Source organism: Symphalangus syndactylus, chromosome 7 (assembly GCF_028878055.3).
Source record: "Symphalangus syndactylus isolate Jambi chromosome 7, NHGRI_mSymSyn1-v2.1_pri, whole genome shotgun sequence".
NCBI lineage: Eukaryota > Metazoa > Chordata > Mammalia > Primates > Hylobatidae > Symphalangus > Symphalangus syndactylus.
In genome coordinates this window covers 17,011,530-17,036,088 of record NC_072429.2, presented here as the reverse complement: position 1 = coordinate 17,036,088, position 24,559 = coordinate 17,011,530, and the positions used below count along the sequence as shown (strand labels likewise).

General features: G+C 44.6%; 1 protein-coding gene across 5 annotated transcripts in view; it reads left to right on the top strand.

Annotated features, from left to right (window-relative positions):
* Nucleotides 1-24,559, top strand: part of DOCK2 (dedicator of cytokinesis 2) — a 445,548-nt gene that overhangs the window by 47,749 nt on the left and 373,240 nt on the right. For 3 of the 5 annotated variants that reach the window (XM_055285285.2, XM_063642612.1, XM_055285286.2), the window contains exons 9-15: nucleotides 4,464-4,545; nucleotides 11,017-11,152; nucleotides 13,591-13,666; nucleotides 14,609-14,685; nucleotides 15,241-15,366; nucleotides 17,544-17,668; nucleotides 23,389-23,487. In XM_055285285.2, coding sequence (XP_055141260.1) covers nucleotides 4,464-4,545; nucleotides 11,017-11,152; nucleotides 13,591-13,666; nucleotides 14,609-14,685; nucleotides 15,241-15,366; nucleotides 17,544-17,668; nucleotides 23,389-23,487 — 721 coding nt within the window. Of the gene's footprint in view, nucleotides 1-4,463; nucleotides 4,546-10,374; nucleotides 10,424-10,620; nucleotides 11,153-13,590; nucleotides 13,667-14,608; nucleotides 14,686-15,240; nucleotides 15,367-17,543; nucleotides 17,669-23,388; nucleotides 23,488-24,559 lie in introns of those variants that run through there. The other 2 variants (XM_063642614.1, XM_063642613.1) reach the window with 1 other exon arrangement.

The following is a 24,559-nucleotide window of genomic DNA, read 5'->3' as shown; positions in this document are numbered from 1 at the left end:
TGAGTAGCTGGGACTATAGGCATGTGCTACCACACCCAGTTAATTTTTAATTTTTTGTAGAGGCAGGGTCTTGCTGCATTGTCCAGTCTGGTGTCGAACTCTTGGCTTCGAGTGATCCTCCCACCTTGGCTTCCCAAAGTGCTGGGATTATAGGGGTGAGCCACTGCTCTCTGCCAATATCTACTTTCAAAATAGGAGCTAAGAAATGAATGCTCCAGATCCACTGTAGCAGCAATAGGTTAAGGGTATAGGCTCTGAGATCTGTCTGGGTTCACATCTAGGCTCCAGCCTTTACTCTTTCTTAATGTGGGGCAGGTTGTTAATGTTTCTTAAGCCTGAGTTTCCCATCTGCACAATGTGAGTGCTGACCTCACAGGGTCATTTCCTTCAGGCTTTAATGAGAAAGAGCTTATGATGCACAAGGCCTGGCACATGTTGCCTGTAATGCAAGGGGCAGTGGCTGTTATTATTACTACTTTAATAAGTTGTTCTTAGGAATGGAGGAAGTGAGGGAACTTCTGGGTGCCTCAGCTCAAGGAAGGGAAAATACTCTTGGGAATCTCCAGGGAAGAGACTTTGCTGCTCCTCCAGCTCCCACTGCCAGACTCCTGGCCTCTACTTGTGGCTTAGACCATCCTTCCTCTCAGGCGACCACTGCCTGTCTCCTCCATTGGGGTTTTAGGCCAAGACATGGTCTCATATTTGAGGCCACTGACTGTGACTACAGGCATGCACCGCCACGTCCAGCTAATTTTTAAGTTTTTGTAGAGACACACATTAGGAAAGAGCTAGAACATGATCTCTCTGCCTTTGTAGGAAAAATGGATAAAATTTTGTCTTCCTGGCTTGTTGTTATGATGATTAAATGAACAAATACACCGTGCCTGGTGAATAGTGGTGCTTTAGTAAACAGTGGCCTCCTGGAGACATGCGTGAAACTGGAGGGGCTGTCCATCTCAGAAGAATGTGTGGGGGTCTGTACATTGTCTCATCTAATCCTCACGGTTCCGTGTCATTAGGGTGAGAAAATGAGGCTCAGGGAAGTCAAGCAACTTGCCCAAAGTCACAAATCTTTGTAAACAGCAGAGCTGGGATGTATATACAGGCCCATCTGACTCCAAAGACAAGCTATTTCCCACGTAAGTCGGTCACCAAGGAATGAGTTGTGTCAAGTATTCTAAATGGTTTTCACCAGGGTTTTAGCACCATTATGGTGGAAAGGTATTTTTTATTATGCACTAGAGTCCCTAACCTTAAAGAGTCAGCCCAATTCACCTGGCTTAGCCTTGGTGGACCCCGAGAATGAGTGTCCCTGGTCCCTTACACCTACCTTGAAATGGTTTGGGAGTCAGAGGCAGAGGCCCCTTGCTGTTCCCTGTCAGTTACTCCCAAGGTTCCTGAAAGGTTCACTGGCTGCAGTTTCAGGAGCCTTGGAAGCAACTGAGAGGGAATAGTATGGGGCCTGTGACACACAACAGATCTGAAAGTGCTTACTGCCTGCCACATTGACAAGGTAGTGTGGTCAGCTGGCCCCATCTCAGTGATGGATGGTTGGACCAGCTCTGTGGAGGGAGGCCATGAGTCAGCGAGGTGGCAGCTATGCTCCCTGCCATGCCATGCTCAACGGGGTGTGCCTGAGTGACATCTCTGAGAGTGCTGGAGATGAGCGCCAGCCCTGGGAGAGTGGGGATGAACAGAGGGAGGAGGACAAACAGAAACCAGCAATCGTAAAAAGAGGAGAAAGCAAAGGAAGAAGAGAAGAGGCACAATGCAGGAAGCGGGGCAGGGGAATCTGGGAACACTCCCAATGTCAGTCTCACTCTGAAAGAGCTGCTCTTTCCCTAAGCAAGAAATCTGGGCTCCTGCCCGCTCTAGCCAGGGTTAACATATAGTGAACAACAGGCAGGTTAAGACATCTTCAGTGTGGCCCAGGTGTGGACTGGGAAAAATATGGCTGGGAACGATGTTTCAATGTTGGACTGAATCATGGTCAGATCCCCAGTAGATCCCTGAAGGGATCCTGTTTGGGAAATTTAATGTAAATTTTTATAGGACAAAAGAGAAGCAGTTCAGGTATCAGGCTAGTAGTAAGGCTTATGCCCAAAAATTGTGTGATGAGGAGTTGGAATAGTACTCCTCGTTCCTCTGAGTAGGTTGTCATTTGGAGGAGATCTTACCTGTCTTGATGCCGTGAGCCTTCAGATTCCACCACCTAGATCTTCCTGGGTGAGGATGCATGAGGCCAGCTCAGCCCTCCAAATTGCTTTCCTTATTTATGATTGTGCTTCTCCTGGAAGAAAATTGCTGGTGCTTGCTGTTTAGATGTAGCAAGCTGGGTCACTGAGGGGCTTGCTACATATGACGGAAGGTACTGGAATATATCTAAGCATTTCACTAACAACAGTACAGAAATTACCAACGAGAAAGCATTAAAAATAAAAAAAATTTTTGGATGGAGCCTTCCTGGTTAGTTTACTGCAAACTCCACTACAATTTTTAGATCTTACTGAAAAAAACACAAAAGATTAAAAGATCCACTTAACTTGATTGAGTTTTAAGCATTGGTTAATCTGGGATTATGCTCATTTTTGCTATTGGCCCCATTGCCTACTTGAATTCTGTTCAGTCTGCTCTCATTAACCTTTTGGGGTGACTGGAGAGAGAGGAACAAGGCATCACAGATAAAAAAAAGCTCTAAAAGGAAGTCAAGTCCCTTTAATTTTTGCTGAATCCTTTTATGCCTTCTTAGGCTAACTTGATTTTTGAATTTTTAAAAAATCTTGTTCCTAATTTAAAATAATGGGCATTTATTTAGCACCAACTATATGCTACTAGATGGCATGGAAAATCTGATGACTCAAATCAGCAAACTATATTAAACTTCTTCTAACTTAAATAAGTGCCAGACTTCTCTATCTTCCTGGAGTGATGGGACTGACCAGCATGATGGCTGCTAGGAGATGCGAGATGGCAAAGGATCGTATATTAGAACCATATAGCTGCTCCTCATAAAACCGTCCAATGGGTTTCCATTACTCTCAGCATCAAGGCAAAATCCTTGAATGGCCTACAAAGCCTATGTGATCTGGCCTCCCCCTCTAATTTTTCTCTTGTAACTTTCCCTTGAATCTGTTTATTTTTATTTTTATTTTTTTGAGATGAGGGTCTCCCTTTTTACCCAGTCTGGAGTGCAGTGGCACAACCTCAGCTCACTGCAACCTCCGCCTCCCAGGTTCAAGTGATTCTCCTGCCTCAGCCACCCTAGTAGCTGGGACTACAGGTGTGTGCCACCATGCCTGGCTAATTTTTTATATTTTTAGTAGAGATGGGGTTTCACCATGTTGCCCAGGCTGGTCTCGAACTCCTGACCTCAGGTGATATGCCCACCTTGGCCTCACAAAGGTGGGATTACAGGCATGAGTCACTGTGCCCAGCCCCCTTAAATCTGTTTCTTAGATGCATCCAGCTCGTTGCTGCCTCATAGCCTTTACTCATGTTGACTTTGCCTGAAACATTTCCCTTTCCTACCTTCTTTTCCTGACCAACTTTATTTCATGTCATTTCCTCAGCAAAGACTTCCTTGACCACCCACTAGGTCAGGTCCATTTGATATATACTCATACAACATCCTGAACTTTTCCTTTATACAGGCTGACTATTCCTTATTTAAAATGCTTGGGACCAGAAGTATTTTGAATTTCAGATTTTCTCTTGGATTTTGGAATATTTGCATTATATATACCTACCAGCTGAGCATCTCTAATCCAAAAATCTGAAATCTAAAATGCTCTGATGAACATTTCCTTTGAGCATCATGTTGACACTTAAAAATTTTCAGGTTTGGGAGCACATTTCATATTTTGGATTTTCAGATTAAGGGTGCTTAGCCTGTAGCATAATTTTATATAAATAGTGTCACAATGGCATTTAAACAGTTATTTAATTGTATCTTAGATAATGGCTGAGGCCCCATATGACCCATCACAGTATGACATTCCATTCAAGGAAACAGCTCTACGTTCAAAGGGTAACTTAAAATAATTCAGATCTTTACTCAGTCTTGAACGGGGAATGGGCCGGAAAAGGTAAATATATTCTTAATGTCCAATAAAATATACTAAAGTCTTTCCCCTCTCATCTCTGCCATTCTCAATAACCTCTATCAGTATGCAGATGCTCCTCAAAAATATTAGACAGCTGTGCCAGAATTTGCTTAGCAGATGGCAGAGGGATAGAAGTGGCAAATACACATATGTTAATAGTTCTTTGCTCTTGCCTGTCTAATGTCTGTCTTTCAACACAACTGTGATCTCTCGGAGGGAAGGACCGTGTCTATCTTAAACACCTACATACCCCCAGCAGCCAGTATGGTGTTGGGCACATAGTAGATGCTTGGGGAATGTTTTTACTAAACGGATGCCAGGTCCCCTGGCAGTAACGGGCTGCCACTCTTCTTCCCACAGCGAGAACTACCTAGTGCGATGGGGCAGCCGAGGCTTCCCTAAGGAGATTGAGATGCTCAACAATCTGAAGGTGGTCTTCACGGTGAGTGTGCACCCTCTTCTCATTACCGTGTTCCCCAGACACAAAAACGTGACCTTGGAAATGAGGCTGGTCAGGAGCTCAGGGTGGAGTGTGGCTGTCCTGCAGAGCTGTGTTCTGGGCTTCATGCAGAAATCCAAAGCTGACAAAGGACATTGTGTGCCTTGAGGAAGCTTTTGGCAAGATGGATGTTCACCTCTGTTTTTCCTCATCTCTCCGTATCTGTCTCACTCCTGCACACACACAGAACATATGCAGAATGCTACATAAACAAGCACCAACTTCTTTGAGCAATAATGCCCAGGTGAACTGGGCACAACAGCAATTTTGATTTTCTAGTTCATTCATGATTAACCTGAGTTCCTTTCTTTGTTCAGGGCGTTCTGAAAAATCTTTCTAAAATATATCAGAAAAAAATAGGACCTTCCTAGAACATTGACTGCCTTGGTAAATTGGACATTCTGAATATAATTAAGTCACAGATGACTAACGATCTGGTGGGTCCTTAGGATCATCCTTCTAAATACCAGTACTCACTGGGCAAGACATGTACGTAGAAATGTTGAAATTGATTGTTATTTGGATGATTTATTTCTGAGAGCGAAGCTGGCTTTTTAGCTCTGAATAGGGGAAACAGGGGAAAGAAGGAGATAAGTAAAGGTTATAATTTCCAGTAGAGACCCCTTTCTCAACCTGTTTCCATAAGGGTGTGAAGAGTGTGATTTTTTTTTTTTTTTGAGATGGAGTCTCGCTCTGTCGCCCAGGCTGGAGTGCAGTGGCACCATCTCGGCTCTCAAGGAGAATCTCAAGTGATTCTCCTGCCTCAGCCTCCTGAGTAGCTGGAATTACAGGTGTGAGCCGCCGCACCCAGCAAGTGTGATCTTAAGACACCTAAATATCTTAGCATTGTCTGTAAATTCCTTTGGGGAGAACACTATTTATGAGATTTTTCACTACATTGCCTGTATTAGCAAGGGAAATTACAGAGAAGGAGCCAGGGAGGGATTTGGTCATTGACCAAACAGATGAGTTGGATCCAGGAGTGACCGACATGCCAGATTAACCTACCTTGCTCTACAATAATTTTTTGGTTACAGCCCATTAATTGCAATGTCTTGTGTTATGTTGTGATTAGATTGAGGAATAGCTGATTAATTTTGTTATTTTGTTTAAAAAATGGGCCAGAGGCATGGAATAGGATTATAGGTCCTAATTGCTCAGGCAAAGTTTTCTTGGCATGTATAGATGTACCTCCATCCTGTTTATCTGTTATTAGTTAGAAGGAGGAGCCTATTTATTTTCTTGATAAATAGGAGAGTCCCACAGGCCTTCCTGATTAAACCACAAGACAGATGTTTCATGAGAGGGAGAAGGACGGGGAATCAATCAGTGGTTCATTTTGCAGAGAACCAATTCATGATGTAAACATGGGGGAAAGAGCATCAGTAAATTTGTGTCACACAGCATTAATGAGAATGTAATCCTGCCTTCATGGAATTCTGCCTGGGCCACATCTCAGCTCCTCAGAACAAGTGGAGTTGAGAGCCTTGGTTGACAGGCTCAACAGGTGGATGCTTCCCTCTGTTGAGATGATCAGAGTCTTGATCTGGGGGTGTATTAGTTCATTCTTGCATGGCTATAAAGAGATCCCTGAAACTGGGTAATTTGTAAAGAAAAGAGGTTTAATTGGCTCATGGTTCTGCAGGCTGTACGAGAAGGGTGATGTTGGCATCTTCTCGACTTCTGGCGGGGGGTGGCCTCAGGAAAGTTGCCATCATGGCAGAAGGCAAAGGGAAAGCAGGCTTGTCCTATGTGGCCAGAGCAGGAACAAGAGAGACGGGGGAGGTGCTACACACTTTTAAACAACCAGGTCTTAGGAGAACCAAAGGTGCTATCATCATTTCTCGTGGTGTTAAACCATAAGAAAGCACCCCCATGATCCAATCACCTCCCATCAGGCCCCACCTCCAGCCTGGGATTACATTTTAACATGAGATTTGGGTGGGGACAGTGATCCAGACCATATCAGGAGGCAAGGAAGGTGATGGTGCTCTCACTTCTTATATCGATCCAAGAGCTAGCCGATGAGTGCTTACTATGCATGTGCTCTGTGCTAAGCACTGGCAATACAGCAGTGAGTGCTTTCATGGTGCAGTGGGGTTAAATTCAGATAATAAAATGCATGCACAAATAAACAAGAGCAATGTCAGAAAGCAATCCAAGCAATGCAGATAATTAAAACAGGGTGATGTGACGGTATGTGACTAGAAGTTACTTTAAACTGGGTGTTGAGGTGACGTTTAAATTAGAGATGAGATAAGACTTGGCAAGCATGTGTCTTGCTGGCCTTATTTCCTCCTTCTCTGGATGTTAGCTCTTCCTGGTCTCCTATGTTGGGGGAAGGCTTCCAGCTCTTTGAGCCTCTCTGAACCTGGCATGTGGGTCCAGCTGACTGTTGACTTTCCCTCTTTTTGGTTTTATTTATTTATTTATTTATTTTTATTTTTTTGAGATGGAGTCTTGCTCTGTCACCAGGCTGGAGTGCAGTGGCGCAATCTCAGCTCACTGCAACCTCCACCTCCTGGGTTCAAGCAATTCCCCTGCCTCAGCCTCCCAAGTAGCTGGGACTACAGGCACATGCCACCACGCCCTGCTAATTTTTTGTATTTTAGTATAGACGGGGTTTCACCATGTTGGCCATGATGGTCTTGATCTCCTGACCTCATGATCCACCCACCTCGGCCTTCCAAAGTGCTGGGATTACAGGCATGAGCCACTGCTCCCGGCCCTTTCCCCTTGTTTTGTAAGGGTTCACCCCACAAGGCTATGTAAGAAGAAAGCAGCATATACTACGAGGTTCCCTAAGATTTAGCCCAGTTTCAGGGTGGCTGCTAACACACAGGAAACAAGAGTGAATAATAAAAGAAGCACTAATGAGTTCCTAAATCAGGTGATGCTTGTTAAGTTCCATTGCCCTGCTTCCCCAACACTTTCGAGTTTTATAAGGCCAAAGCAGAAATGACTGGGAGACACCATAGATTGGAACACAGTTCTCTATAAGGATTGCCAGTTGACACACCCTCCAGAGAATATAATGTGGATATAACATTTGGCTATTTTTTACACTTTAAGATTCTTTAGCGTGGAGGTATGTGTGTGGGGGGCGGGGGGCTGTCTGATGAGACAGCTCTAAGAGGTCTGGTTTCTTCCTTGGAGCAAGTAAAAAATTTTTAAGAGAAGAGGGTGGAATGGGGACTTACCTAGGAATCTTCTAGGTTTATGTAGTATATTAGTTTGCTAGGCCTGCCATAACTATCACAGATTGGTTCATGTAAATAAGAGAAATGTATTTTCTCACAATTCTGGAGTCTAGAAGTCTGAGATTAAGGTGTTGGCAGGGTTGGTTTCTTCTGAGGCCTCTTGCCTTGGTTTGCAGATGGCTGTCTTCTCCATGAGTCTTCACCGTGGTCTTCTCTCTGTGTTTCTCTGTGCCCTGATATCTTCTTATAAGGACGCCAGTCATACTGACCAAACAACCTCTTTTTAACTTAATTACTTATTTAAAGACCCTGTTTCCAAATGCAGTCATATTGTGAGACACTGAAGATTAGGTATTCAATATATGAATTTGCGGTGTGTGTGTGTCGGTGGGGGTGCAATTCAGCCTCTTCATGTCTAGGAAGCTTTCAGGTACCAGGGCCTCTGTGGCTCTGAAATGCCTCTGAAAGGCACCAATCTAAGTATTTCAAAAATATGAAGAATCCTAATTTAAGGAGAGAAGGTATTAGGGATGGAGGTCATTATGAAGGAAGCAGGATTCAAGTTTTAAGGATGGAAATGATGTGGATATGTAGAGGAGGAAGAGGCAAGCATTGGAGGGGAGGTGTGGGAGCAGGGGGATTAGGAAGAAAGATCCAGAGTTGGAAGTGTGCATTGTGTGTTTATGGAGCAATAAAGAAATCTTTGTGACAAAAATAACCTACTTATATTCAGAGAGTCATGAGGAATCAGTGGACTAGGACAGCTGGATATGTTATGTCTAGGTCCTTTCATGTCAACCGGGAAAGAGTAGAACTAATAGGGTAGGAAACAGGGAGCTATTAGTGTTGTTGGGGGGAGAGAAATGAAATAATAGATGCAATGCCTAAAGATGAATTCGTAAGAGATTTCAGGGTGGTTTGGAGGAAGGAGTCAGGCAGGCCAGAGACACGGCTGTTCCAACCATCTGGATGTGAGATAATTGGGATCTCAAATTCAAATGCCTGCAGAAGAAGGCAAGGGATGCAGGTGATGGGGTGGGGGGTCTTTCTTAGCCTGAAAAGCAGATGTCCATTCCTGCAGCTGGTGGGATGGACAGCCCTTGTACCAGTCAGTGCTCTCCGGGGAAACAGAACCCATGGAATATAAGTTTGAGATCCTAAAGGCAGGCTGGCAGGCTGGAAACTCAGGCAAGATTTCTATACTACAGTCTTGAGGCAGAATTCTTCCTTGTCTGGGAAACCTGTTTTTGCTCTTAAGACCTTCAGCTGGTTGGATGAGGCCCATGGACATTATAGAACGTCATCTCCTTTACTTAGTCAGCTGGTTGTAGATATTAATCAGGTCTACAAAATACCTTCATAGCAACATCCAGACTGGTGTTTGACCAAACAGCTAGGCACCACAACCTAGTCAGGTTGACATATAAAATTTAACCGTCGGGGTCCCCAAGCAGGAAGGTGTGGACCACGCTGGGGCCTTGCCTTGTTCCCAGAGACTCTGCACAGCCCCATTCCCTTCCTCCTATACCAGCATAGTGAGAGTCTGGGGATGGCAGCTCTGTCTTGGTACTGGATCTGATGTGAGCCGACAGCTTGTTCCCAGTGCATATGCCCACATGAGAATTAACTGGAAGGAGAATAAACTGTTCCCTTCTGAGACCTGGCCCAGGGTACTCTACTCTGATGCCAACAGCATGTCTTGTTGTTTCTTCCTTAGCTGATCCTTACTGGCAGGGGGCCTTAGGATCACTGAAGCTTTTAGATTTGAGCAGGCAGTCAGGAGTTTCCTCCTGCATGCCTTTCTGATGGCAAGGGAGCTGTACTGTAGTAGCTATGTTTGTGGTCTTTGGTGTCAGGGACTGGGCTCAAAGCCCAGAGTCTCATGGGCTATGGTCATGACCTTGGGGAAGCCTCTTATCTTCTTTGTGTCTCAGTTTCCCCATCTGTCAAATGGGGATGCAATAATTGTATGTACTTCAGAGATGTGAGGGATTGAATATGATGATGCAGGAATCACTTAGCACAGTGGATGAGACAGTGCATTTCACCTGTTTTGGCTTTTCTAGACTCAGTTGAGCTGGGTCCGGTGGCTCATGTCTGTAATCCCAGCACTTTGGAAGGCTGATGTGGGAGGATTGTTTGAGCCCAGGAGTTTGAAATCAGCCTGGACAACATAGTGAGACCCCATCTCTTGAAAAAAAAAATTAGCTGGGCATGGTGGCTCATGCCTGTAGTCCCAGCTACTCAAGAGGCTGAGGTGGGAGGGTTATTTGAGACTGGGAGATTGAGGCTGCAGTGAGCTGTGATCATGCCACTGCCCTCTAGCCTGTGTGACAGAGTGAAGCCCTGTCTCAAAATAAATAAATAAATAAATAAATAAATAAATAAATAAATAAATAAACAAACAAACACACAGATAGTTGACTGCAGTTTCCTGACCCCTTGAAGTCAGGTGTGGCCATATGCCTTTCTTTGGCAAATGACATGCAAGCAAAAAGTGATGTGCATCTCTCTTGGGTAAATGATTAAGAACCAGAAGTGATTTGCCACATTCCTTTCCCCTGCAGCAGAGACAGTGAGAGCACCTGTGCTGAGACAGAGCTGCCAGCCAGGGGCCCAGAGTAAGTAAGAAATCAGAGCCCCCACCCCTCTGCATTGGCCCTGTAGACTGCACTAGAGGTAAACTTCTGCTGAGTTGTAAGCTCTGAGTTATTGGGGTTGTTAGCAGTACCTCAACCCAACTGATGGCCACACATTAGATGTGCAGGAAATGGTAGCTGTTATGATTTTTCTCTCTTCCTTTTGCCTTCTCTCTCAGAGGTTCTGAGCAATGATGTGACCGATGGCATCATCCGAGTCATCTGTAGCAAATGCTACTTTTGGATCCATCACCTCGGCATACGGAGAATCCTGTCTGTACAGCTGATATTCCACCTCTACCCTTCTCTCATCCTATCATTTTGAGAGGGAAGAATTGGGATTAAACACTAGAGTTCTATCACTCATTTTCCTTTGCAAACCTTACCTTGCTTATCTGTAAAATGGATGTGAAAGCCTTGTTTTCTATCTTTTCCAGGACTTATTGTATGATTGGTCCATGTATAGCAAGTATTATATACATCCCTCAGAAATTACTATTACTGGGTTTTCTTGTCTACTTTTTTTTTTCCCCATTCAGCACATGATGGGCAATTTTTTGTTTCTTTCCCCACAGGATCTTGGAAACAAAGACCTCAACAGGGATAAAATTTACTTGATTTGTCAAATAGTCCGGGTCGGCAAGATGGATCTTAAGGATACTGGTGCAAAGAAGTGCACGCAGGGACTGAGGAGGCCGTTTGGGGTGGCAGGTAAGGGACACACTCTGCAGCATTAATTTTTATTGGAGCGCACATTTTATGTGGCTGAATTGTAATGATGATTTGTTTCCCAACCTCCTCCTGCTGCCCCTACCCCTGCAAAATTTATGCCAGACAGCCCTTAATAACTACATTTCTGGTGACTAAATCGAAATAATTGGTGACTAAGTCCAGATTTATGATGAACACAGTGAATCATGGGCTCCTCTTGTCTGGAGTACAGCATCGGGAGACCAGGGCCGTCTGAGCAGTTGACACCTTTGCTCCCCAGCTCTGTGAAAAAGGAAAAACAATACAGGCAGGATCTAATTATGAGGAGCAAATCATTTAAAAAATATGTCTAGGACAGGAAATGCAGTTACACAGAATGAGTCACCTACCACACTTCTAAATTCCAGATGGAAACGGACACTTGGAGAATTGGCCTGACCTGAGGCAGAGCCCTGCATGAGGCTGCTGTACAGCAACATCAGCTCTGCATTCCTCCTAAGCTTTAGCTCTCCTGGGGTTTCTAAGGCTTCCTCATTCTTGCCCCACTTTTATGGTTTTAGTTATGTTTGACTACCACTTGTACTGTTATTTACCAAATATATATTCTTTTAATCAACCTGCTTTACATAATGTATGTTTTTCATCAAAGGCAATTTAAATACCTGTGAAAATGGCAATTTGATATGCCAGTTTTATTCTTTTTATTAAAATATAAAATTTTAAGAGTATACCATTTATAACCCCTATGTACCATAGCTAACCTCAGTGTTTCAGGTTTCTCACTTCAAGATGCTCTGATCTGTAATCACGGACCTGCTTACTCTCCAAATAGTCCCCGGCACTGCTTGCAAAGTGGTGGAGTGGAGGATGTTTTACTGAGCTCACTTTTTTTAAATTTTTTTAACCTGGCACTGCGGCTAGCTAGCCAGCCAGTGATCTTGGGCAAGCATTTTCCCCAGGGCCTTAGTTTTATTATGTGCAAAATGAAGGACTCACACCTGGTTAATTCATGAAATCCTCTACTGCTCTAAAATGCTCTGATTCTACTTGTGGGGGCATTTCTGACATCATGGTGTTTCTGTTAAGGCAGTGAGGATCCTTCAACCTTACCGCAAAGTGTGTCTTTGTCCTCAGCTGTAGCCTGCCCTCTCTTTTGGTGTCAGTTGACAGAAATCTGATCTAAACTGGTAGAAGACGGAAAAAAAAGGTACTTTACTGGCTTAACTGAAAGGCTTATGAATAGATCGCTTCAGGCATAGGTGGATCCAGGAACTCAAATCAATTTGTCTCTTTCTTGCTCCTACGTCCTCATGCTGGCTTACTATGAAGAATTTGTCTCTTTCTTGCTCAGCCCCTATGTCTTCATGCTGGCTTACTAAGAAGATGGCTGTCCAACTAGTTGGCAAATTATCAGCCAGCTGTTCCAAGCTTGCATCCTACCAACTTAGCAACCCAATGGAAAGAATGTACCTCCTTCCCATTAGTTTCAGCAGAAGCCCCAGGAGCTTTACTATAGGTCACATCCTCATCTCCATAGTATTTACTCTGGGCAGGGAGAGATGATTATCTGTTCTACCAGGTCCTATGAATAACTTTGGAGCCAAAGGGAAATTGCCCCGCCTTAATCACAGCACTGAGGATGGATGAGGAGAGTCTGTTAGAGAGAATGGATGCTCAATTTCTCCTCCTGTCTGCTCTCTGACTCCCCTCTCTATCTAGATGCAGTCAGTGGTTGATTATTACCCAAGCAATTTTAATGGCCCCCTGCCCAGTGCCTGGAGTGTTTGAGGTATTTTCTGTAACTAGGATATGGGCTTGATTGGAGTAGCTTTTCTCAGCCCTCTCTTACACTCCCATTTCTATAATCCCCATTCTAGTGTAGGAGTTCTTCACCTTGGTTTTGGGACCTTTAGTGGCTGATTTAAGGAAAGGTTTCAGAGGATCCGGGATCCCTCTGGAATCACAGGATTTGAGGATTCTTCAGTTATGTATCTGTACATATGAGTACACTTATGAAAAGAGGGTGGATATTTCATGAGATTCTCAGATCCTACAGAGACCCAATCACTGCTCTCTGGTTTTGTAGGCACGGTAGACATTCAATACATGCATGTCAAATCCAAACCTAATTGCTGAATTCCATAGCCACGACTCTGATGCTTTCCTTTTGACCTCTGCTAAGCCATGGTGCTCTTGGATGCCTCCCTGGCCCACTGACCTCCCAGTCTGCTTTGCCTAGAGGTATTTACCCCAGTGCTGCATGCGAGGAACCTCTGCTGTCTGTGTATTGTGCAGCACTGGCTTGCTTGCCATTTTAGGCCTTCCTGACCCCCAGGCATCCCAGGCCCTACCTCCTGTCCCATAAGCTCATCCCACTGTCATCCCTTCATGGGAGCAGGAGGAAGTTAAACCATTAATTCATTCTGTCTTCTTTCTAGTTATGGATATAACAGACATCATCAAGGGGAAAGCAGAGAGTGATGAAGAAAAGCAGCACTTCATTCCTTTTCACCCGTAAGACATTTCCCATTTCTTTCCATTCTCTTCAACCACACCCTTTGTCATCAAGGGCTGCTGGAGCTCAGAGGGTACCGGTTCCCCGAGTTAGTGATAGGCAGGTGGAGCCTCCCAAGGGGATCGCAGGGTGAGAATCATTGGCTCAGTGCCCAGGCACTCAAAACCAAACAGCTCTTCAGCCATTCATTCATCAGATGTTATTTATGCCACAGACATTTATTGGTGGCCTGGCAGAGGCTGGCACTGTGCTAGGTGTGGAGGATGAAGTAGTGAACAAGACGGGCCCTGTCTTCATGGAGCTCATAGTATAGATGGGGAATTAAACAGATAATCAACAAAAGATTAATACATTAATTACAAGTGCAGCAGAAACCACGAAGCTGTGAAGCAGCAGCATTTCAAGAGCATGTGGCAGGGAATCCTAACCTGGTTCTCATGGATAGACATATCCATGACTTAGGAGGAGGGCAATAAGGAAGGTGAATGTCCTCTCCTCTCCTGTTCCAAAAGGAGTCTTCTGGAAAGCAGGGCTCCAGTTTGAGCATCATCAGTACTTAATAGCCCTAAGGATGGTCCAGGTAATGAGGCTAGTGACTTTGCTGAAGGCGTGTGACAGTGACTTAGCAGGAGCAACTCAAGTCTTTACCCTTGCTGAGCAGATATGCATGTCGAAAGCTTTGGAATCCTACCTTTATAAGCATCTTCCTGGAGAATAGGAAATGGCCTCTACCTGTAGCATTGATGTTCCCAAATTTCAGAGCCACATTGCTTTGTGATAAAAAGTGAGGTACCTCTTGATGGCATGTATATACCCTGAGCTGACATATGCAAACTCGCTTTTCACCTGAGGCGTGTGGAGGGGCTGGGGAGATTCCTGGGGCCCCTTGAAACACAAGGAGGGCACGATGTGGACATTTCATGCTCTCTTTTCCTTTCCAGGGTTACAGCTGAGAATGACTTCCTACACAGCCTGCTGGGCAAAGTCATAGCCTCCAAGGGGGACAGTGGAGGGCAAGGTATAGTGCCAGTGTGCCAGTGGGCTGAGCCTGCTCCAGCTTGGTAGCCCCTAACTCTTCAGCAAATGAATCAAAATCCTGAACACTGGGATACTTAGCTTTCCTTCCAGACAGACCACTGGGAAGAATGGGAACATATGATCTGTAGGGATAAGTCACATTTCCTGAAGCAAATTGGAGGCATGTCCTTGTGCCCAAAAGAAGAGAGGAATTGATACATCCTGAATATCTCCCGTGTTCCAGGGGCACTTTAATAAGTTACCTTGTTTGATTTCATTCTTACTCCAGGCCTGTGAGATAGGTGGTGTCATCCTCACTTTGGGCTTAGAGAAGTGGGATAATTTGCCAGAGGCTGACACTGCTAGAAATAATTAGTGGAATTCAGACCCAGAGATCTCCCACTCTGGAGGCCCCGTGGGCTGGGTGGCTGCATCTGTGGCTGTATGGCTGTGTTCCCAGTGATCTCCAGAAAGACAGAGGGGAGAGGTGGCGGGAGGGCCAACTGAGAGGACACTTGCAAAAGTGGGCTCTTCACGGTGAGCCGTTCCTTTCCAGGCCTCTGGGTGACCATGAAGATGCTAGTGGGTGACATCATTCAGATTCGCAAGGACTATCCACACCTGGTCGACAGGACCACCGTGGTGGCCAGGAAGCTGGGATTCCCAGAGATCATCATGCCAGGTGAGACACAGCTGCTCTGACCTTCCCCTGGGGACATAGGGGCCAATTCAGCTTGTCTAATTCATTTTCCTTTAAAGAGTCAACTCCTTCCTTTTTTACTGCCTTTCTCCAGTTCTCTCCCTGAAGATAACCACTAAAAATGATGTCTGTATATCCAAAAACTTCTATGCATTAACAAAATAGACACAAGCACGTAAATATATGCACATGCCCCTTTTCCCCACAAATGGGGTCATACTTTATATTCCTTTACTTAATATACTTTATATAGTATTCTACAACTTGTTTTTATCACGTAATAATTTATTGTGGACATCATTTATATTTTACACATGCAGAACAGTTGCACTCTTTCTGGGAGAATATTGTCATTCTCTTATACTTTTAAGCTTTTTTTTTATATTACCAAAGGAATTCGTGTTGATTGTAAAATATTCAAATGGTGTGAAAAGGTATAAAGTGAAATGTTAAAAGTTCCTTCATATCTTTGTATCTGGAAGTAGCCACTACATTTCCAAATGTGTGTGTAATTTTAAAAAATGAGTTTATATAATATTAAACAAAAATTATAGGAGGGCATTGTTTTGGACTAAATTCCTGCACCAGCCCCCAACAAACCAGACTGAACATCAAAATGGAGTCAGCCATGCTAAAGGTTCATGTCACCAAACCTAAACTAAACTGTTATCTGATCTTGCAAGAAATCAGGAGAGGGGAGAGAGGGCAGGAGGGGGGAGGGGAGGGTGGAGAGAGAGAGAAAGAGACAGAGACAGAGACAGAGAGAAAGAAAGGAAGGAAAGAAAGAAAAGAAAAGAAAAAGAGAGCCGGAGAGAAAGAGAGAAAGAGAAACAGCCTATTTTCCAGACAGACCATTTTCAATTTTCAATGGGCATGATAATGAAGTTCCCGAAGTAACCTGATGTTAACAATCAGTCACTTTTCTATTTTTCTGTTTCCCTGTTTCAGTCTTATGAGGGCAATAACTTTGAAATAACCAATTCGTTCTGTCTTGCTTCTACTTCCTTCAAGCCTTCTCTGTCTATAAAGCCAACCTCTTCTGCTCAGCTCTTTGGAACACTGATTCTATTTTATGTAATGAAGCATTGCCCGATTCTAGAATTGCAATAGAGCCAAGTGAGGTCTTTAAACTAAATTTTTTGTAATTTTGTCTTTTGACAATAGTAATACTCTTTTGAAACTTCTCTTTGTGTCTTAAACCTGTGTCTTGGACTTCCGTTCACGATGGCTCTCACTGACTTGCTGTTTCTTTCCACATTGTCTGGTGGTGGTCTCCTAGGACCTGTGCTGTCATTTCTTTGTCCATGCTTTACCTGAGACTTCAATTACTTGTGTATCCTCTTGTAGGATTTTCTATTCCTTTTTTTTTCTTTTGGTTTTTTTGAGACGGGGTTTGGCTCTGTTACTTAGGCTGGAGTGCAGAGTACAGTGGTTTGACCTCAGCTCACTGCAGCCTCTGCCTCCCAGGCTCAAGCAATCCTTCTACCGCAGCCTCCTGAACAGCTGGGACCACAGGCATGTACCACCACATTTGGCTAAAATTTTTGTATTTTTGATACAGACAGGGTTTTGCCATGTCACCCAGGCTGGTTTTGAACTCCTGAGCTCAGGCGATCTGCCTGCTTTGGCCTCCCAAAGTGCTGGGATTACAGCCATGAGCTACCTGTGTCTGGCAGATTTTCTATTTTTCTTGCCTCCCTTCCCGAAGGTCCTCTGCAGCTCCTTCCTAACCCTGTGTCCCTAGGACACATGGGAAGTTGCTCTATTCTGCTCCTATACAGTGAAATATCGGCAGATGCATATGTTTGGTTGTTTTCATGGGACAGGATCAATTCAATTGGAGCTTTCCTTTGCCTTCCCAGAAGGTGTCACTAGAGGATGAAAATTAAATGATTTTTAATGTCGAGAAAAACATGGCCAATTTTGAGTGTCCCTACTTCCCTTTTTGCAACTGATTTCCTAGCATCCCTTCATTCTCTTGTTACCTACTTCTCCAGCCTCCCTGATGAGGAAAAAATGCTTTCTCTAAGCAGTTCTGATTTTAATTAATACCAATCCAGGTGGGGGAGCTTCTTCTCACCCTCCATCCTCTCTAGTTAGTCAGCGTCTCTCCTGCTGCAATCCACACTAACTCTTGTTTCTCTCTCCCTCTGCCTCAGGGGATGTCAGGAACGACATCTACATTACTCTCTTACAAGGTGACTTTGACAAGTACAACAAGACCACACAGAGGAATGTGGAAGTCATCATGTGTGTGTGCGCGGAGGACGGCAAAACGCTGCCCGTAAGAGACTCGCTGCTGCTCTGGGTGACAGGGTCCCCCTTGGGGGCCTCTGCTCGTAAAGATGTACTTTTCCTCTCCCTGATTCTGTTGTCTAAATGCCAGGTGCCTTTGGGATGGTGTTGAATAATGTGATCTACACCTTTTGAGCTTGGTTAGTGCAATGTTCCATAATAAGACCTTGTGATATTTCCTTACACCAAAGCAGTTTTTCAATGTCTATTCCTTTCCTTTCACAACTTCTTCTTCTATGTGTGTATGTATGTATGTATGTATGTACGTACGTATGTATGTATGTATTTATTTATTTTTGCTTGGTCTCAGCTTATAGGTTAGCTTTCTGCAGTTAAAATGTTCTCATTGAAACCTGAGCTGGTTTATTCAGGCAAAGTCCATGGTAAGAAAGAGGATCAATACAGTGCCTTGGGCTGGTGTGGAGGCTCAGGATGTGCTCAAAGCAGACATTCTCAACACTTAATCTAACTCCCCAGCGCTCAGCCAGAAATGCTGGTGGAAAGCCTTATTCGTAAATTGGTCTCCAGAGAGCTAGCAGGATGTATTTAGGAATGCAAAGCGCATTGCTATATTTATACAGCATATGTCCTGTCCAATATTTGTCATGTGTGTTTATATTTATTTGCTTGTATTTCCTTTAGGGTTGTCAGTGCTGTGTCCAGTGTGTAGGAGGGTTTTGTTTCTCAATTCCTCCTAACAGAGTAGTTAGCTGAAAAGAAAATCAGCTCTCAGGAGAAATTTTAGCATGGGCGAATATTCCTCTTAGGCCACTGTGAGTGATCAAATAGCCAAGTAGGGCGGGTGTGTTCATCAGAGAGGGGATGTGAAGATGGAGGAGGCATCAGTTCTGTCCTTCGGGCCTGGAGATCAGACTGATACTTTGTACTAACTAACATTCACAGGGGAATTACCATGTGTCGGGCTGTGTGATAGTATGACACGTTTCCTTTATTATGCCCCGTTTTACAGATAGGGAAACAAAACCTTTGTCACTTAAAATAATTCGCCCAAAGCCATAACGTTAGCATATGGCAGAGATGGGGTTTGACTGGTTCCAGGCCCTCTGAGACACTTCACTACAATGCCTGTACATGTAGCAAAATCCTCCAATTTATTTCTCAATTTTAAAAAATGAGGCTAATAACCACTGCTGACAAATTTGGGAAGATTCATAATCATTTTTTAAATGTAAAGAAATCCTCACAATTGCCTTTTTGTTCATAAAGACTGGTCATGTTAATTAGTATCTATTTGAACAAAATCTAAGCATTGAACACATCCTCCTTTTGTTGGAGTCTGAAACTTTTCCAAAAAACAAAATAAATGAGAAATACTTGACTCAAAGGAACATAAAGGAGCAGAGGGTTTTTATCTGAAAGGGAAATTGCAATTCCCAAATGTAGAGACCATTGCTTTGAAGTTACTTTTATCCAACTTACCTGTTAGAGAACTTTTTAACCTCAGCTTCATTTTTGAAACATTGATACTCTTACCTTCGATGTTGCCAAAGGACAAATTAAAAGACATAGTTAACAGGCAAGCAGCCATCTTATCTCCTGTCTGAACCATTCTTTCTTCCACTTTTGTCACCCTTTCAAGTCACTACCGAGCAGGCTGAGCAGATGCACTTATCCAAGATGAGTAGATAAGCAGGTATTCTGGGGGCTGACATGGAAAGGGAACTGCGGGGCATGGTGATAATTTGTGGTTTCCTCTATTAGGGAAATTCTGGGGGAGTTCAGTTGACTGACTATTGAAAATTGCTTAGGAAATCTGTGGGAGGCTTTTCTTTCTCTATTTGTAGAAATAAATATTACTGCCTAATTAAGTGTCAGGCAGTACATTCAAACACTTCTGTTTGATATTGGTGGGCTTCTGTGGAAATGGTCTGCTTTAGAAATATTGATTTCTCCTCCTGCTCTGGGTGCATGCACACTGTCTTCGGCAGAACAGGACCAGAGGGCAGAGGAGGTTAGGCCTGCTCATGGCTCACCTTGGGGTGTCAAGGGCCTTGCTCAGGAGGGGTCATAGCAGAGAAGCTAATGGGGTGGGCTCTGGGGTCAGGCAGACAGGGTTCAAATTCCAGCCTCCCCTCTTATTAGCTGTGTGATCTTAGGCAAGTTTATTCATGTATACAAAGAAATAATAGCCTCTTCTCATGGGGTTGCAGGTTAAACAAAAGAGTAGGTATTAAAACAACTAAAAGAGTATGATTGGATTGTTTGTAACACAAAGGATAAATGCCTGAGGACATGGATCCCCGTTTTCCATGATGTGATTATTATGCATTGTATGCCTGTATCAAAACATCTCATTTACTCCATATATATGTGTGTGTGTGTGTGTGTGTGTGTGTGTATACACACTATGTGCCCACAAAAATTAAAATATTTAAAATTTAAAAATTTTAAAAATAAACATGCTGCCGGGCACAGAGGCTCACACCTGTAATCCCAGCACTTCGGGAGGCCAAGGGGGGCAGATCACTTGAGGTCAGGAATTTGAGACCAGCCTGGCCAAGAAGGTGAAACCTTGTCTTTACTGAAAATACAAAAATTAGCTGAGTGTGGTGGCAGGCACCTGTAATCCCAGCTACTCGGGAGGCTGAGGCACGAGAATTGCTTGAACCCTGGAGGCAGAGGTTGCAGTGAGCTGAGATCGCACCTCAGCCACTCCAGCCGGGGCGACAAAGTGAGACCCTTTCTCAACAAACAAAACACGCCATAGGTATAAGGCACCTGGTATGCAGTAAGTACCCAGCAACAGGAAGGAGGGTCACATTCAGAGAAGGGGGACCAAGTGCAGGGTGAAGCCCTCTGAGGGACCTGAGGGAGCCAAACAGGCAATCCAGCCAGAAGCAACTTCTGGTGAAAGAGAAAGTCTCAGATGCTGGGCCAAGAAACCTCTGTTCTTCTGAGACCACCCAGCTTGAGGTGGTGGAGGCAGGGGATAGGGGAAGAAGTATGGGATAGTGGTTAAGACCATGACCCTTGGGGCCAGACAGCCGGATGCAAAGCCCAGCTCTGCCTGAATTAGTAAGAGGATGTTGAGGCAGTTACATAACCTCTCTAAGCCTGAGAGTCTCTGTCTGAAGATAGGACCAGCAATGGCACTTCGCCCTTGTGAATATCAGATGAGGTAATCTGCATAATAGGTGTTCATTAAATTTAGCTATTATTATTAGAAGGGTATACTGAGCTCCCGGCCTGATTCCCACCTTAGGGATGCTACTCAGCATCTTCCCATGATGTGGTCTTCTGAGAGGAGAACACTGTCTTTCCTAAAGTGTGTTCACATCCCTGGTGTCATCTCTTTCTCACCTGGTTCCTACCAAGTAAACAGGACATGTGTTAGGAGCCTGGTTTTTCTTCCTGCAGAGATGTTTCTTCCAAGGCCAAGCCAACATGAAAGCCTCCAGGCTTCCTGATCCCGTACTCAGATTTTCTTCAACTGACCTGAAGTCTCCCACACCTATGAGGGGCTCTCACTGTTAATTGGGGGCCATGGGGATAGGCAATGTAGAAAATTATGGAACAGTGTTATTTGAGATATATACCAGTCTATATTTTCCCTAGAACTGGGCTCAGTCCTTGGTCACAATGCCCTCTCAGTGCACTTCCCAACACTGTTTCTCCTCTGAAGTGCTGAGGGCTACGGCACTATCTTTGGCTTTTCTCTGACTGGTACTGAGACTTTTTTCTCCAGCCTTAGGACATCAAAAATTTTCATCATCAGTACAGTTTTGTGAGATCCAGTTACCTGCCATGCAGCAGTTTTACTCTCACCAGAGATACATGTGTAGTTTCTGATTTTGTAAGCTACGTGGGATTTACTGTAACTACAGAAACTCTAAGCCCATAAATGTCACCAGATATAAATCTTTGTAGGCTGGAAGGCATCTAGGTTCTTATAGAAGGAACACTGGATGAGTAGTCAGAGGGTCTGTGATGTAGTCCTGGCTTTGCCACTTTTTGGGCAAGTGGCTTAATCTCTCAGGGCCTCAGGTTACCCAGCTGTGGAATGGGGAGCAACAGTAAGCATCAGAGGTGGTTATGAGGACTGAATTAAGCGAGGTGGTGTGTGTGCAGGGCTTAGCGTGATGCTAGACACAAAGCCCACTCTAAATGGTTAGAAAGAGTTTGGAAGCATGTTCTTAGCTCAGTGCCTCGGGAAGTTCTGGAAGGCTTCATCCCATGGAAAAACAAGAGAGTTGTGTGTCTTCACTCAGTTCTGGTTCATTGGTTACACTTGTTTTTCTTTTAAAGATACATTCTGAAAGGACTGCTCTGTATTCTGTTTTCAAATGGATTGATTTGGCTGCAAGTACTGTCAGTCAATATTGAAACTGAGCTCATTCCTTTTCCATACCTCGGAAGCACATGGGGAGATTTCCAGTGCGAAGGGCGAGTCTTCCTTTCCCCAGTTAGCATGGTTGGCCAGGGCTCACAGAGTGCCTGTATGTGGCCAGCTTTGGTGATTCAGCCTGCTGAGGGTCAAGGATCCATGGGAGAATCTGATTGAATCTCGTGAGAGGCATGACTCACTCACCATCAACATGCCGAGAGGCACCCAGTTTCCAATTTCAGGGGCTGGGGCTCCAAAACCAAATCTTATGAATCTGGCAATTTGAGGATTGAAAATTGTTTGGCCTAATATAAAAACCACACTTCGGGCCCCTTCTGGGTAATCCCAGCTTGGATCTTGTTTGGGGGCCAAATGGCTAGAATGACCATAGAATTAGGCATTGTTGTATGCGACTAGGAGATCATTCCTTGTGAGTCAGCTCCTTTCTGAACCTCTGAGGGTGATTTTTATGGCAAGGAATAAATGTCCCACTTGGACATGTGTGCTCTGTGCTCACTCTCTGCTCGGAAAGCCCCTCCCACATTTCTGCTCTGAGCCAACTTGGAATCTTTCTTCAAGATACTCAACTGTTATTGCCTCCAAGAAATCTTCCCTGATTCCTCACCTGTCCTTGTGTCCTTCCTCTGTGCCCGACAGTGGTGTGTACACGTGTCTGTCATCATGTCACATTGCTGTCATGATGTATTCTCTAATGTTTCCTGCACTAAACTGTGAGCTCACATCAGGTTCAATATCTGATCCATTCCCATACCCCAGTGCACAGCATGGAGTACCAAGAAGATGTTCCATTATTGTGGCCTGAACTGAGCCTCCTCCCCAAAACTCCTTTGCCCCAGACTTGTTCTCTAAGGCAGGTGCTCACGTGTCTCTCTGAAGCCCGTGCTCTCACCTTTTGCCCAGCACTGCCCACCACCCTGACGTCGGTGGGTGAAATTCATCGGAAAGAGTTGCTGCTTGGCTGATCTGGGCCTATTTGTAAACTTTGTGCACATTCACATTTAGGAAACAAATAGGATTAATAAGACTGGCAGTGTGCAGTAACTCCAAGGCTGGTTATCACTTACAATAAGGCAGCCACATCAATGCCCTGGTGCACTCCAGTGGTTTCCAGAATGGAAGTAACGGAATTTCTGTAGTTAAGCGCCTGTCAGTCCCGTGGCTGGGGCACTCCTGTATAAATCTGTAATAGAGAAGGGGCCATTATGGGCACCTGGCATGAGGGCTAGGGAAGGCAGTGTTGCCCCAGGCCCTAAGGCTGGTCGTGGCCTGGGGGCTAAACCTGCACAAGCACAGAAAATGGCAATTCTGTCATGTTTTCTCTCACTTTGTTTTTCTTGGGTCAGAATGCAATTTGCGTGGGAGCAGGGGACAAGCCCATGAACGAGTATCGCTCCGTTGTGTACTATCAAGTCAAACAGCCACGCTGGATGGAAACAGTCAAGGTAATAATTAATAATAATAAATAGCAGCGAACACATGTCTAGTTCTTACCATGAACCAGGCACTGTTTCAAGTGCTTTATTTAAATAATTTATGTATTGCTTACAACAGCCATGTGAGGTTTGTACTAATTCCTTCATTTTATAGTTGAGGAAACTGGCACAGAAGAGGTAAGTAGCCTGACCATGACCACGCTGCTAGGAAACATCAGAGCTGGGATTCAAACCTGAGCAGTCTGACTCTGGGTCTGTGCTCATTCCTGCAACCTGAGGGAGCAGGATACTGACTGGAGCAGTTAGCATTCTTCTTCTTCTTCTTTTTTTTTTTTTTTTTGAGAGTCTCACTCTGTTGCCGAGGCTGGAGTGCAGTGTTACTATCTCTGCTCACTGCAACCTCTGTCTCTCAGGTTCAAGTGATTCTCCTGTCTCAGCCCCCTAAGTAGCTGGGATTACACACATGCGCCACCACACCAGGCTAATTTTTGTGTTTTTAGTACAGATGGGGTTTCACCTTGTAGGCCAGGCTGGCCTCAAACTCCTGACCTCAAGAGATCTGCCCACCTTGGCCTCCCAAAGTGCTGGGATTACGGGCATGAGCCACTGCGCCCAGCCTTCTTCCTTTTAATGAGAGCGGTCGAGCAAGGCAGTTCTGCGCATGGACCTTAGACCCAGAGAGTCTGGGTTCATGTTTCAGCCCTAATGCTCACCAATGGTGTGACCTTGGGCAAGTCATTCACCTGCTCTGTGCCCTGGTTTCCTCACTTGTAAAATGGGAACAATGGGTTGACTGTGGAAGTAAAAGGACTTAATACACATAACACTGTCAGACAAGTCCTTGGAAGAGAGTACTTATTCAGTTAATACAACTCTTTTTTTTTTTTTTTTTTTTTTTTTTCTTGAGACGGAGTCTCGCTCTGTCGCCCAGGCTGGAGTGCAGTGGCGCAATCTCGGCTCACTGCAAGCTCCGCCTCCCGGGTTCACGCCATTCTCCTGCCTCAGCCTCTCCGAGTAGCTGGGACTACAGGCGCCCGCCACCACGCCCGGCTAATTTTTTGTATTTTTAGTAGAGACGGGG